The sequence below is a fragment of the Citrus sinensis genome, chromosome 5 (assembly GCF_022201045.2).
Source record: "Citrus sinensis cultivar Valencia sweet orange chromosome 5, DVS_A1.0, whole genome shotgun sequence".
NCBI classification, from domain to species: Eukaryota; Viridiplantae; Streptophyta; class Magnoliopsida; order Sapindales; family Rutaceae; genus Citrus; species Citrus sinensis.
Window position 1 is genome coordinate 877,373 of NC_068560.1, and position 16,312 is coordinate 893,684.

At 33.2% G+C, this 16,312-nt stretch overlaps 1 protein-coding gene across 4 annotated transcripts; it reads left to right on the forward strand.

The window, feature by feature from the left end:
• The first annotated feature begins 386 nt into the window (after positions 1 to 386).
• LOC102623699 (cell division control protein 48 homolog C) lies at positions 387 to 5,589 on the forward strand. 4 transcript variants are annotated; one of them, XM_006470777.3, is made up of 11 exons: positions 387 to 529; positions 699 to 1,641; positions 2,020 to 2,636; positions 2,758 to 2,910; positions 3,166 to 3,282; positions 3,401 to 3,505; positions 4,186 to 4,251; positions 4,377 to 4,441; positions 4,528 to 4,729; positions 4,938 to 5,075; positions 5,162 to 5,589. In XM_006470777.3, the coding sequence occupies exons 2-11, from the start codon at positions 798 to 800 to the stop codon at positions 5,207 to 5,209; spliced, it is 2,355 nt and encodes a 784-aa protein (XP_006470840.2). In that variant the 5' UTR covers positions 387 to 529; positions 699 to 797; the 3' UTR covers positions 5,210 to 5,589. The 4 variants fall into 4 exon arrangements, with proteins under 4 accessions (XP_006470840.2, XP_006470839.2, XP_006470841.2 ...); XM_006470776.3 differs by having other exon boundaries at positions 402 to 579; XM_006470778.3 differs by having other exon boundaries at positions 402 to 579; positions 772 to 1,641.
• The last annotated feature ends 10,723 nt before the right edge of the window (positions 5,590 to 16,312 follow it).

A 16,312-nucleotide genomic window follows, 5' to 3' on the forward strand; every position in this document is an offset into this window, starting at 1 on the left:
ATTTTTTTTGGGGGGAGGGGAGGCAAATAAAACACCTTATTTTAAGTGTTTTTATCTATCCTTCACAATGATTTAACAACTGAACAAAAAAAATGTAGTTGTTTTGAATGGGTTATGATAACACAAAAATTTACTTATAAGTGCAATATCCATCTCGAATACGCGTATGATAATATTAATACCTGTAATTATATACAGTGTAGTTCCGTCTTTGCGACTCGAAGTGGGAGTATTGGCCGAGTGAGGGGTGGAAAAAAAGAAAAGAAAAGAAAATTGTTTTCTTTACAATAATGAAATAATTAGTGGCACGTGGCATCCAAATATGGGAGGTTGCATGATAATGCAATAGTCACGACCGCAAGGAACGAAGATATATAGTTTTTTTTTTTTTTTGGGTAGGAGAAAAGCGAAATCCCATAAACCCACCCAAAATGCATTCCCTCTCCTCTCCCCCAGTCCCTGTAGCAGCCGCCACGGTCCTCTCCCTCGCGTCTGCTCCGCCGCAGCATGTGATTTTACGTCGCCGCTGGTAATTCGCTCCGCTCCGTGGCCTTCACTTCTCCGGAAGCGTTATATTGAGTTAGTTTTTAAAAATTCTATACTTTGATAATTTGTTGATGTTAAAAATTTATATCATTTGTCTTATTTTAGTGCTAATTTAGTATTATTAAACAACGAAAATAATAACAATTGTTTAGGTTAACCGAAGAGAGAAAAATTCCCGACCTTTTGAAGTTTACAACAGAAGAATTAGTATAAAGATTGAATTAGTTTAGAGGAGGTTATTACGGAGATACATGGGGAGAAGAACAGGAGGAGGCGGAGCCAGGTTCCCCTCGGGGATTCTACGGCGTCGTATTGAATCATGTGAGAATAAGTACTCAACGGTGGAAGACCTCGTTGATTATCTCCGGTCGAATTATCCTGACTATAGACGAACCAAGCAGCAGCCTTTCGCTAGACTTGTGCAACAAACCCTAGACTCGGTTGGAAAAAGGACGAGCAAGAATCCAAAGAGAGTCCATGAGGCCGAGGAGAGACTGATGCATTTGGAGGATGAACATGTTAAGAGAAGGAGGCAGACTGATCACGACCTTCCATCCACGTCGTCTTCTACATCTTCTTCATCAGAAGAAGAAGATGGAGTGTCGACGTCGGAAGATGCGGTGTATGGGGAAAAGGTGGAGCCAGAGTTTGATTTGATGAAATCAATGTTACGGGATTCATACTCGGAATCAAAAATCACGAGACGGAAAAGCGAAGAAAAAAATATTGAGTTTGAGGTTACGCCGAGGAAGATTGATTTGGTCAATGCGGAAAGTAGGGAGGTTGAGGTGAAGAAAGAAGAATCAGTGAAAGGAGGAATGGGTTTGGGGGCTGAAGAGTTGAAGGGGAAGGAGGGGCCAAGATTTCAGGACTTGGGAGGGATGGAGAGTGTGTTGGAGGAGTTGAAGATGGAGGTGATTGTGCCTTTGTATCATCCTCAGTTGCCACAGTGGCTGGGAGTTCGACCAATGGCTGGGATTTTGTTGTACGGGCCACCAGGTTGTGGAAAGACCAAGTTGGCTCATGCCATTGCTAATGAGACTGGTGTTCCTTTCTATAAAATTTCTGCCACTGAAGTTGTCTCGGGTGTCTCTGGTATGGATTTGCTTTTCTTATGCTTGTAGTTTGCTTGCTTTTTCAATTGTGATTGGGAATGCGTTCAAAATCTGTTAATACTAAATAGTGTTTTGGGAAATGAGCTTAACCATACCTCTCAAAAGGAAAAGAAAATGGGAAAAATTATTGTCCTTATGTATAGTTGTGTAAATTAGGATATTGCGTTCAGTTTAAAGAATTGGATATCAAATTAAATTTTACTCCTGAATTTGGCTTGAACAAACCTTTCATCATTTAATTTATCTCCTTCTGCTATGGGCTTTACCCTATGGCTTGGGGTATTTTGAGAATCGTAATGTTTATGTTGTGTGCTATCAGATAATGTCTGTCGATGATTTCTTGATAATATGCTGTCAGGCGCATCGGAAGAAAATATCCGAGATCTTTTTTCAAAGGCATACAGGACTGCACCATCAATTGTATTTATTGACGAAATTGATGCGATTGCTTCAAAGAGAGAAAATCTGCAGAGGGAGATGGAGAGACGGATTGTTACTCAATTAATGACTTGTATGGATGAATCTCATAGACTTGTACAACCAGGTGATCAAAAATCTAAGTCAGATGCCTCTGATTCAAAACCTGGCTATGTTCTTGTAATTGGAGCCACTAATAGACCGGATGCTGTTGATCCTGCACTTAGAAGGCCTGGACGATTTGATCGTGAAATTGTTCTAGGTGTTCCGGATGAGAATGCCAGGGTACAGATTCTCTCTGTGCTTACTCGTAATCTAAGGGTAGAAGGCTCTTTTGATCTTGTGAAAATAGCCAGGTCTACTCCAGGGTTTGTTGGAGCTGATTTGGCAGCACTTGCTAACAAGGCTGGAAACCTTGCCATGAAGAGAATCATAGACCAAAGAAAGTCTGAGCTTTCCGGAAATTCTATAGCAGAACAACATAGTGATGACTGGTGGAGGCAGCCATGGTTGCCTGAAGAAATGGAAAGGCTGACAATCACTATGACTGATTTTGAGGTAACCTATAGTTAAAATTTTGAGTAATCCCTCTAAAAGACAATATTATGACTGCGAAATTGTGCATGATATTTAGCTTACTGTGACTGAGCCAAATGCCGTTTATTTTTATCCGCTGCAGGAAGCCACCAAAATGGTTCAACCCTCATCAAGAAGAGAAGGATTCTCGGCCATTCCTAATGTTAAATGGGAAGATGTTGGTGGGCTTGATTACCTAAGGCACGAATTTGACCGCTATATAGTTAGGCGTATAAAATTCCCAGAGGAATATGAGGTAACTATAGATATAGCTATATCTCTCTTATTCTTTATCTGAATTTATATATATATATATATAAAAGATGGCATATTTCTGTAGAAGTGCAAAGAGATGGAAAATGTATGACTAGGACAAGTCCTGAGAAGACTGGAAGAAAAATTGAGGAAGGAATAGCAGACTAGTAAAAGTTTTAGATAGCTGTATGCGAAAACATCCAATTAGAGATTATCGGTTTAGTTGTACGAGTTCTGAATTCATTTATTTCTTTAGGAATTTGGAGTAGATTTGGAGACTGGATTTTTGCTTTATGGGCCACCAGGCTGTGGTAAAACGCTTATTGCCAAAGCTGTTGCTAATGAAGCTGGAGCCAATTTCATTCACATCAAGGTTAATCCTTTTTTGCTTGTTTTTTTTTTTTCTCTCAGTTAAAACCTGATTTTAGATGCCGTGGATCTTATTTTATCCACGAATATATTTGAGAGTTAAAAATTCATTGTCACTGTAGGGACCTGAACTCCTGAATAAATATGTTGGAGAAAGTGAGCTGGCAGTTCGAACATTATTCAGTCGTGCAAGAACATGTTCACCATGCATACTTTTCTTTGATGAGGTTTGTGGTTCTCCCTGAAGCCAATTAACATTTGTAGTTATCTAATTTGACGTATGGGCTTTAGCTGGGGACTTGTTAATCTTGTGTAATTCCCGTGTCTCTCACACACTTTTGAATTTTATACTCTTTATCATTGTTTCTGTAATTCCTATACAATGAAATTCATTGGATGGCACTATTCTAACATAAATTTTTTACTTAAACTTTTGATCTTGAACCATTGATTTTAAGCAATCCAATGGTAGATTTGGAAAGTCAAAGTAGCAGTTAATGATTGTTATTCGCCCACCATCGGATTTCTTGAAATCACTGGCTTAAGATTCGTGTCAAAATTTTAAGTAAAAAATTTTAGTTAGAATAGCCTAACCCATATCGGCCTAGTTTATTGTAGTATAGTATACTGTATTATATTGTTGTAGAAAAGTACCAGGACGAGAGATGTAGGATATTGTTCAAAACCAAAAGGTGAAAAAAAAGGTAACTAGATGGAAGTCTGTGGAGTTCTTTCCTTTTCTGGTTCTCTACAAGGTCAAAATTCCTTTGCAAATGCAGACAGCTCCTGCTAGATACCCCAGAAACATCACAAAATAGAGTGTCCTCATTGTCTCTTTGTTGTATTTCCAGGTGTTATCCTGCGGTGATCATTTTTCATTGTCTTATATTGTTTTGATTATCTACAGGTGGATGCTCTGACTACAAAGCGTGGAAAAGAAGGAGGTTGGGTTGTTGAGCGTCTTTTGAACCAGGTTAGCATGATCTGCAATGACTATTTATAAACATTCATTCTCTCCTAGCTAGTGTTTTCCTTTTCTCCAAAAAAAGAAGGGCTAGTGTTTTTCTCTACATATGAAATGTATTTATCTTATTGCAGTTACTCATAGAGTTAGACGGGGCAGACAAGCGGAAGGGTGTCTTTGTCATCGGTGCAACCAATAGGTATATTAAATTATTCATCTTTTCTCAATTTGTTTTGACAAGGTTTCTGTTATGTCTTCCTTCAAGCCGAGGCTTTCTGTTGGCAGGCCTGATGTGATGGATCGTGCTGTCTTAAGGCCTGGGAGGTTTGGTAAACTCCTCTATGTCCCTCTTCCCACTCCAGATGAGCGCGGGTTGATATTGGAAGCTCTTGCTAGGAAGAAGCCAATAGATGACAGTGTTGATTTGCACACCATTGCACAATCAAAGTTTTGTGAGAATTTAAGTGGAGCTGATCTTGCTGCAATGGTTTGTCTGCGCTTTTCTCTCTGTTTCCTTGTGTTTAATGGAATAGACTTTAATGTTATGATGACATTTTAAGGTTGTTTTGCTTCAGCTTGTGGACATTTGTATGCACCTGTTCGTAATTATGATATTTTTACCATCTATGCTCATTTTGACTGTTAAGAAATTTATCTCACTCTTGTTTAACATTTATGTTTCAAACCAATGGCAGATGAATGAAGCTGCAATGGCTGCCTTGGAAGATAAACTGATATCAAGCAAGAGCTCCTCGGATGTGACTCCATTTACAATCAAGTTAACTCATTTTGAGCAAGCACTAAGTAAAATCTCACCATCTGTCTCAGAATTGGTATGATTCAGTTTACTTACATATGAAATGCACTGATATCTGACCCATCCAATTCAATTGACTCGTTTTTCGCTTCTGGAAAGCAGCAAATACAGAGGTACAAGACCCTGTCAGAGACCTTCAAAGCAGCATGAGAAGAAGTATAAATTATTTCCTGAAGGCTTTTGAGTGTGCTTAACTGCCAAATTATTTAAAGAATCACATGGCTTATGTGAGAATCAAGAGCGAGTGGCTTCACTGTGTTCCCCTTGTATTTCTACTTCATCGTGGGGCAAAAAGTTTTGTTAGTGATGGTAGGATTTAGGATTTCATGTATTTTTAGTAGTCACGGATGGCAAATGGTAACTGTTTCAGTTGGAGAACAGTCCATCCTACTCAGATAACTGTATCACTATCCCTCCGTTAAATCAGTTGATTAGGTCTTATTTCTTTGGTAGGATAAATTTATTTCTTTGTGTTTATTGAATATTTATGCAGTTCGATAGTGCGTAGCAGCATTCTTTTTCTTGTGCTAGCTCTCGGGTTTACTTGTCAACAGTCATGATTACAATAGTTCTAAAGCACAGCCTCGTATTGGCCCTTATCCCGAATATATAGATAGATGTATACCCTTACCACTAATTCTTTAAGCTCACGGCTGCTCTTTGATTCAAGAAGGCATTGAATAATGAATATTCCTGGAGAGGTTGGACTGTTTGATATTTTCTTTTACCTTTATCTATCTAGTGATTCTGGTGTAGTGGAGAATCCATAATACCCATTTGGTAACAGTTGCTAAATCCTCCCGGATAATGTAGGGACCGCAAGAGCACCATTCAGTTTTGTGTATCTTATGTCGAGCTAGCATGACGCATCCCTTAGTGCGTGTTTCTGTTATCTCATGCCTGTGGGTGGTTTTGATGTCGCTCTACACTTCCACTTGTGCATTGTTAATTTTTCAGGGAGCAAGCATTACAGAGTACAAAAAAATTTAGTATGGCGTTATTAATATTTTGCTGCAACTTTGATGCACTTGCTCAAGCATACATAACTTTTTTTTTAATGAGAATTAAAAATATTGTTTTCACTCAAACTTTGAAGTTTCAAGAAAAAAAATTTAAATTAAACCCCTACAATACGTCTGGGGAGACTCGAACAACTCGTGAGGGAGAGTGGCTCTAGCCGTGGTTAGGATTCATAACTGTTGAAAGTTGAAATTGAGATAACTTTTTATTTTAAATGCAGAAGACAAAATATTCAGAAAGGAAGCTGCTGGCTGCAGAGTGCAGGCACGGAGTTAGATGAGTCATTTTTTCACAATTTTTTGTTGTTGGGTAATTCAGTAACTCCTGAAGTGCTGTCTGTTCATGTGATAAAACAGTAGTGAAAATCAGAGCTGGTATCCATAAATATGCAAAAAAGACTTTCTGTATTCTGCAATGCCAGGGAGGGTAGCGGCAAAGGCAAAATTCACTGATTTCCATTTTTATGTGTTTTCTTACACGCAATTCTTTAATTTGTTTCTGTTTGATTCTTTTGTATTTTCAGCAGAGCACGGACTGTAATATTAGTACTAACTTCTTCTTCTTCTTTTTTTCTTTTTTTTTTTTGATATGTAGTACTAACTTCAAGGCACGTAAATTTTGCTGAAAAATTATCACAACCGAATTAATAATAATAATAATAATAATAAATGATGAAAAGAAAATGAAACAAGTTGATGGCATTGGCCCAACAAAGACCTTACCACACGCTTTGTGATTGGCTCACAAAAGTGCTTTTTCGAGTTGCACAAGTTACCCACACATGGTGGAACTTGCATGTTGCTGAAGTGCTTTAATTTATTCATTCAATTATTTATTTATTTTTTTCCTTTTTTCCCCCCTCTACAGAGAAATCTGGATAAATTATTGAGTGAGAAATTTTGTAGTCCTACGATTACATATTTAGAAGACAAAGGGAAATTTTTATTTTCGGATGTCTACGCTTTGATTTGATGGGATAGAAATCTAATCCCACTTATTGTTTGAGAATTTACTCACAATGCAAACGAAACTACTCGGGATGGAAGTGAAATCTACTCTCATTTGAGAAATTTATTCTCAAATGTTTTATCTTAATGAGAGAGAAATTATTCTTCATGAAATATAACTTTACACCATCTTAGAAAGTATAAAATTTACTATTGACTTGACGAGAGTGAGGTTACATTCTAGAGTAAATTTTTTTGACGGATTTAGAAATTTATTCTAAATGAAATACAATCTACCAACAATTCTTGAGTTCAAATTTTTTAAAAAATAGGGAAATGAAAAAATCAATTTAAATTTTATCTACCACTATCTTTATCTATCAATAATAAAGAAATACTCTAACCTGACGAAGAGATTACATGTAGTGTTTTTTTTTTTTTTATGTCAAGTGAAATAAGTGCCAACACCAAAAATAAAAAGAAAATTAATTGTAACAAAGTAAAAGTGAAAGGAAGAATAAATGAAAGTAAAAAAATGGTAGTGTGGACCCCAAAAGAAAAACAATTAAAAATTACGTAAAAGGTTGAATGTTGTACAGAGAGACAAATTAAAAGCTTCGGTTCTCTCAGTTCATGCGTCCCTGAGCATGCGTTTCTTTCTTTCTTTCTTTCTTTATTTATTTATGGGATCACGCAAATGCCAGAGACTTGATCATTGATCATGTTTTGCATTATTAAGTTTTTTGTGAGTATGTGTTTGCATGTGCAGTAAAGTTCATCACACAATGCACACACATCTACATTCTCTTTCTTTTGAGTGGCTTTAATTACTCTCTCTTTAATTTCTATCATTTTTTTTTTATCTTAACCACGAGGTATATTGGGGAGAGCCCCAACTGTAGGAGGCACCTTTAAGTCTGTACCGCGATCTAAATTAGAAGTTTACGCTCGAAACGGGAGGCACATATTCTCCCAACAAAGACAACTTCTCTGCGACTCGGACTGGGGAGCAAACTCAGTTAAACCACTTAAGGGGACTCCATTGTCAGTGAAGCCAACACTTTGTTGGTTCTATTCCTTTTTTTTAATTCTATATCGTTAATTGATGTTATGCAGAGATTAAAATTGCTGCAAGCGTATACATCTTAAAGTTGTAGCTTATTAATTATTAATTAATGAGCTCACATGTATTGCGTTTGCTATTGATTATACATATTATTAAATATAGATTCTTGTTGTTAGATTCTATCGTCTATTAATTTAAGTTTATTTCAAAGTAATGCTTTTCCTTTCTCCTTCTGACACCATTTTTCACGTAGTCAACTGTTTAAGTCATTTCTAAGAAATGATATTTGAAAAAAAAAAAATTGACAAAAAACTGATAGAAACAAGGTAATCTAATAAGTGGTTTTCTGGTTGAACCTATCTTTTTCTAAAATTGTTTAACTATAGAAAATAGATTGACTAGCTAATTTTTTGTGCTTGTGAGAACAAATTTCTCCATTTATATATATATATGAGAGACACCTCTTACTTCAGCATAGAACACCTCTTACCTCAGCATAGAGTCTCATGAAGACCTTAAGATATATTGATTTAGGCTGGCTCAAATTAATAGAGTTGAAAGAGAAAAGATATAGATTTTTCTTATCCACTTGATGCATTATATAAATCGACGTTAATTAAGATGAAAAGTTTCGAATAAAACTTGTAAAATGTAGTATTATTCGAAGTTTGAATGATAGGCAAATCCATACACAATAGTTCCAACTTAAAGTGATACGAGATTAGTTAGACAAAGAAGAAACCAATAGATAGATGCTAGCTAATTACAATTTTTTAAAGAGGGTGAGATAAAAATGTTCACTGTTCTTTAAAGATCTATGCTTTATAAGCCGGCTCTCTCTTTCAACTTAGAATAAAGAGCATACATCTATATATATGGAGATTACAAAGCACACAAAATTCCAAGAACCAAAAAAGAAGATAATAAAGCAGAGTTAATATTCGCTAGCTATTAACTTCACACCATACATAAGAACTCTGTCTATGTTTTGATCCTTTTTTATCTATTGGATCTTTGAAGAAGAAGATAGTTATCATAATTATTCTGCAGGTGTTTATTGGGTCGCGAGCTGTATTGCATGGTCCCCTTTCTATCAATTTTCTAACCCCAAGGCCAGGAATTGCCCGATCTTTTATTATCTCTCTCTTTATCTCCTTGTTTATCTTTACATTTTGGAACTTTATTTAAGAAGGAAAAAAAAAGAAAGAAAGAAAAATCAGTGAAGAATATGCATTGCAAATCAACTTGTTTTTTATTCACCTACGAGATGTAATCTCAGTCATTCAAAGTGTATTCATTTAATATTTTATAATAAATACGTGGGTAAAAAAAAAAAAAGGAAGGAAGGATCTCGTGATCCTAACCGTTCATGCGAAAAACTAATTAAGTGAACTTGATTTAAAGCGAAAATAAATACTCTCAACAGCTAATGTTTCTCAATATAATGAGGCATGAGGGGATTTGAAAATTACGTGAGTTAGCAACATAAGTTTTGTATTTTTCAAAGTGGATGATGTGTTTAGATTGAAAAAAAAATCAATAACAAGTTTATGAAAGCTATATATGTTCAAATTCAAACGTCAAATCTTTAAATCGAATACAAGATTTAAACTCATTAAACAATTAAAATGTTTCTAATAAAATAAAGTCATAGAATTAACATTCTCAATCATGCATGAGAAGATATAGTAATGACGCATGGGAAGAGAGTTGGATACTAACGGATTGTGTAAAAGGAAAGGCAATCGCTCTTTCTTTATTAGTTCCTTTTTTTCTTTTTTCTTTTGGGTTAATTTGCTTTGAATCTTATGCCTTGGAGAATGTTGTTGGGTTGGTGAATGGCTTCGGCTTTTGGGTTTAAAAGCCAGACAAAAAATTTAAAGTAGTGGGAATGTTCCCAACGGCTAGCTCTTGTCTTTGCTTTTTATTTCGAAAACTTAAAATAAATCAAGTGAATTGAAAAAATTATTCGATCTATCATGAGAGGAGGGTCCCAAAGACAGAAAGCGCACACACCGTATTCCCTCAACCCAATGTACAATCCTCAAATTTTGTCATACCTTGCTAAGGTAAGCTGTGTCTAGACACCAAATTTACAATAAAGTTATTGTCTTTAAGAATACTCATTTTGCCTAAGAGGGATTGGCAAAATGGTCAAACTCATTGGTCATTATTATAAGCTCACCGGTTCGTGTCCTTATCGGCATCTCTGTCTTATCTTTCGTTTAAGCGTAGATATAACTCAAAACGGGTTAGCCACTGTGGTTATTGCGAGAGCAGCAGTTTGAACTCCTACAAAGTATTATAAGGATAATTTATTTTCTTAATTATTTGTAATAATTGAGAGGAGGCAGTATTAGTGAGAGACTAAATATCCCTCAAATATTAATAAAAAAATTAATAGACATCCCTCGAATATTAAAAAAAAATTAATATAAATAAATCCCAATAATAATATTAATATTTATTAAAGACCAACTTAGGATACTTCCAGTTATACATCAAACTTATAATATATATATATATATATACAGAAAAAATGTAGGAATCACTCACTTAAAAGTGCTTTCATCTTACCTACCAACTAATTAATAAAAACTTTTGATGATTTACACTTTATAGTCTGTGGGGCATTGGCTTTTGCATGCGTTTCACAAATGCATATGGTTTTTAGCAGGCATTAGTTTGTTCATTTTTTTCTATTTCTTAAAATATCATTAGCCCACAACCTATTACTAATGTGTACACTGAATAAAAAGAAATCCAAGAAACTGAAACTTGAAGATTTGAATTGGTGTTTTCAGGTTAGAAATCAGGAAGCAAAAAAAGTACTGAAAAAACAAGCAAACTCAATCAATTATACATAAGACTAACAAATACTTGATGACTGAAATTTCCTTTCATCATATGATACCATATGCTGTGTTTTATATTTGCTTGGCTTTTCAGCTGTATGCTTTACTTTTCCTAAACATTTGCTCTATGATCAATAACTATCATATTTAAATACGTTAAATATGATATAGATAGCTATGTTCCTTGCTTGGGGACAGAATTTCCTGAAAATGGGTTGAAAGAATTTGGCATAACATATTTTATTTTCAATGAAATAGATAGATTTTAAGAAGAATTGGCTTTTGTTGATCAGTTGTTACATCCAACTATAATGTTATATATTTATGGTTGTTGTTTGTCCTCCAATATTGACATTGCATGTTTTAAAACGAGAATTTAGAATTAGAGACTGTTGTCTACCACAATTAATTTACCACAAGACAAAGTTATCTAACTTCCAATTTATACTTCAAAACATATAGATATGCACTTGAGGGCTTTTTTATGGTAACCAGTAAATAGTAGAAACTAATTACATGGAAACTGTTAAGGAGATAATCCCACATCAACTGAAAAAAAATGAAACTCAGTATATAATGAATTACATAACAATCATGTGTTTGTGAACCAACTTTTTTAATATGAGTTAATCTTGTGAGCTTCTAAAAAAAAATAAATATAGAAGAATTTGAGATTGTGTGCCAAAAGGCATCTGAATGAGTGAAAATTTCGCTAGCAAGAATGATAGCACGGAAGCTTGAAAAATCCTAGCAATGAAGGAAAGATCGGACTTCATATGCTATCTTCTGCAAGTTTCAAGCTTAAGGAACCAGAAAGCTTTTGAATAACTAGCTAGCTGTTAAACTTTTGAAATAAGAATAAAAATGATCTCATCAATTCTAGTGCTGCAAAGAGAGAGAAAGAGATAAAGAGAAAAAGTGGGAAAATGAGTATGAAGTTACCAAGAATGATACCTCATTGGTGGTGGTCACTGTTTGGATTTTCATTTGCTTTGAAAAAGAAACACACAATGTAGAGCAGTTGTCAAACAAACATTAAAGCCTCACTTGTCACTTGGGTAAGTAAAATAACAAATTATCTTGTGCACAATTCATTGGTGATGACTAGAAAATAGTAATTATACTTCTTGTCAAGATGATGATAGGCATAAATTTTCATTTGCTAAACGGAAATGATTGGCATCTTAAAAGAAGATTTGGTTTCCTAAAACAAAGCAAATGTGCAAAAGAAGATGTAGGTGGTGATGGGATTACCATAGGAAAGTTGGTATATCTTAAAAAGTATTATGTGAGGGGTCAAGTTAATTATTTTTTGGAGGACTCTAGCTAGTTGACCAAATAATATATTAATTAATGCTTTCTTTTGATATACCATAAAAGTTAATATATCTCTGTAGTTGGTAAAAATCTCTTCATGATTTCTTATTTGTTTGTTTGGTTTTCAAACAAAATGACACAATCAACTACATGTTAGGCTTGATGACGATATGTGTTTTTTTTTAAAAAAAAAAAAAAACGAATACGTTACCACTCCAAAACTTAGACAAATCATATTAACAGAAGATGATAATTGGTATATTCTTGTGAAAAGTTTAGGGCATATAACAGGTTTTTCGTTGGCAACCCAAAACGCCAGAACATGATTCTTGTTGACATTTTCTTTTTCATATATAGAAAAAAATTTACAAAAAATAAATTTACGTATTTTTCTTTTACTATTAACCTTAATTGTAAATCAAACATGCTAGTATAGTACTGAAAAAAGGTTGAAATTAATGTGTGTACACACTAGAATTTAATTTTCAAATTGAATCCAATCAAATGACCATAGTATAAGATCATTACTCAAGTGGAAACCACACAAACGAACAATAATTGATATATGACTAATATTATCTCTTCAATAATTTTTTTTCTTTAGCCTAGGATACGCAGTATGCCATTTCTTTGATTGGTAGGTACCTAATAATGATGATAAGACAATATCAATCTCAATTATCCAAACTACATCTTAACTTTCAAACTTTAAATTAGCTTTGTAAGGTTTAGGACGCTCAAATTAAAGGAAAGCAAAATATACAGAGAAATTGGGCTGGCAGTGATTGGGATAGATGGTAAATACATGTTTCCTCTCCAAAGGAAAGACAAAATTTTGGCTCTGAACATTCTTGAAAATTGTGATCAAGGTCATGTCATCGACACTATTTATTCTTGTGGACCCTTTTTCCCAGAATCATAATTTACCATTGCTGCACAGCTCAACATCCTTCTTCTCTCTCTTCTCTACTTCAAATTGAAACCATAATATAGAGATTAATTCCCTTATGAGAAAGAAGATGAAAATAGATGACATTTGTAACGTATCTCGAAATAATATATTGTTATATGTTTCTTTTTTTTTAATTATTAATAAATAGTTAGAGGTTTGTCGGACATGCTTAGATTAAATCTATTATGACTCAGTTCATGTATTTAAGTTCCTTATTAAATAGGTGTAATTTGTTTGATCACAATTTTCAAGAAATCAGTCTGCCTCCAAATATTGTAATAAGAAATCAGGGTAATTTTTAAAAACCTCCCCTGAGCTTTGAGGCTGTTGCAAGTAGATGGTGAAAATTATTTTATTTGTAAAAGACCCCCTACCGTTAGTTAAAATTTTTATTGACTAACTGTTGACTTTAAAAAGACAATATTACCCCCAATAATAGTTTACGTCAGTTAAAATTTCCTTAAAATCTTAAAAAAAATAAAATTACAAATTTAAAAAAAATTATATTTTATATCAAATAATTAAGATTTGTAATTTTATTACAAACTTTAAAAAATTACATTTTTATATCAAATAATTAAGATTTGTAATTTTATTACAAACTTAAAAAAAAGTTTACGTCAGTTAAAATTTCCTTAAAATCTTAAAAAAATTAAAATTACAAACTTAAAAAAATTATATTTTTATATCAAATAATTAAGATTTGTAATTTTATTATAAACTTTAAAAAATTACATTTTTATATCAAATAATTAAGATTTGTAATTTTATTACAAACTTAAAAAAAATTATTTTAAGATTTGTAATTTTATTTTTTTAAGATTTTAAGGAAATATCTTGATCATGGTGAAAATAATTGTTTTAATTACTTATGAAATTGTAAATATTTAGAATTGTAAATATTGGGGGTAATATTGTTTTTTTAAAGTCAACAGTTAGTCAATGAAAATTTTAACTAACGGTAGAGGGCCTTTTACAAATAAAATGATTTTCACCATCTACTTGCAACAATCTCAAACCTCAGGGGAGGTTTTTAAAAATTACCCTAAGAAATCATGAGCGATTTTCAATATATGTACTAGGATATTACATTAGTGTAATTCGTTTTACTTGGATTTGTATCATAATTTAATAAATTCAGAATCTCATGAAAAAAGATAATGGTGAATCTTAAAAAGGAAAGGCAGAAAGAACGCAACAAAGAAAAAGTATAGGTAGGAAGAATTACTAGAAGAAGAGACAACAGAGATGAAAACAAAATACTAAAAGGATAAAGTCTCTAAATGCGATCTGCATTGTGGAACAAGGCCAAGGATAATAAAGAATAAAGTGATTTGGATAATTATTTAATAAAGGGAGGACTAAATCTTTGTCTTTCTCCATGTAAATTATGAAAATGAAAAACTTTGCAACAAAACATTATTAACAAAGAATAATTCATCAATAAGGTGTCTAAAAGTTTCTACATACCATTTGGACCTATATATTTTCCTTTTTCTTTTTACTTTTCTTTTCCCTTTTTGGAGTCCTCTTTTAATCTAAGTTATCATTGGATACTTTCATTTTAATGCATTTTAGTTATTTATAGCTCCATAAAAATATCAGTTGCTTGATCATTTACAGATACATATCAAACGAAGTTGGTTTTAGGGGCTCTTTTTAAGGAAATTATTTATTTATTGCCACACTTTGGAATAAAAAATGATATTCAACATGGAAAAAATGTCAGTTTTGTTGTAAATGGTGTGAAAATAATGTTAGTAGCCTGGATTGAATATTAATTGACTAAAGTGGCTTTGGCCGGCCGCCTCTAGTAAATGCAAAGTACTCAAAGAATAGTTAGAACAAATATTTTCAAAGATTGGTGGATAATGCAGAGTCTCCCCAAGAAATAATTATAACCCCTAGCTGAACTACAATGGTGAAACTTGAAAACAAGTATTTATGTAAATTATAGTTTCTCTCTCTTTTTTTTTTCTTTTTTTACATCACATAAATCTAAACTACTCAGTACCACGCAGTGTGAGCAGAATTTGACAAGATTTGTTTATTATCCAAAAGTTTTATAGATTGAACCAACTAGCAAGCACCATTACTTAATTGTCCTAAGGGTAAATGGATTCCTCTAAACATTGTATACATCACTGTTGGATTGACAAGTTCTTTACTATTCCTCTCATTTTTCTCCATTTCTCTTTCTATAACGTTTTTCATGTGACGATCTGATCAATATATTGTATGTAATTGTGTCCTTCCTATTTCAAAGGCACATCATTTTCAAATTGATAAGTAAGCCCCTGTTGATTATACATAGAACACATTCACAGGTGGAGAAAGCAGATCAAAGAGAGAGGTAGATTGGAAGGATACGTTTATAATTTCAAAACACTTAAAGCAGCTTCTGCAAAACTATGATTAGTTTTTCTCTCATCAGCAAGTCTGGTGCTTCAAGGAAGAACCCCACTAGCCAAGCTTTCTATTCTCAGCCTCTCAACTAATTATAACTCTTCACCACCACCACATTTTGATCTTACGTATATTATATTAATTAAGAGCTTATGTTTATTTACTTAGAAAATATATCAGTTTTTAGCTTAGAAGAAATGATAATATACTGGATTCTTTATTGAATCCTTGCCATTAAATCATTCGCACAAGTAGCATGACATATATATAGCTAAGGTTACCATGCAAATATAATTACAATTTATTTTGTAATTCAAGCTATAAAGACTTGTAATGACCAAGAAAAAATGTAGTAAGCAATATACTAATATAAATAAATTAAAATAATTTTTATTTTAAAGGAAAATATATCTTTCATTAAAGAATTAGTAATTGTCAACAGTACATCACCTTACGGATGCAAATATAAGATAGTACCAGTCTAAGTACGTAGAATGAAATCTAAGATCTTACATCAAAGTTAAGACAATCCTTAATAACAAAACATAATTACACAAATAAAACCAGAATAAATTTTCAATTACTAGGAAAAAAAAGGATTTCACACATTAAAATAATTTATTGAAAGAGAAAGCAAAACTTGGTCCCTCTAAATGTGGACAGACACGTACCACTCAACTATGTTGAAGC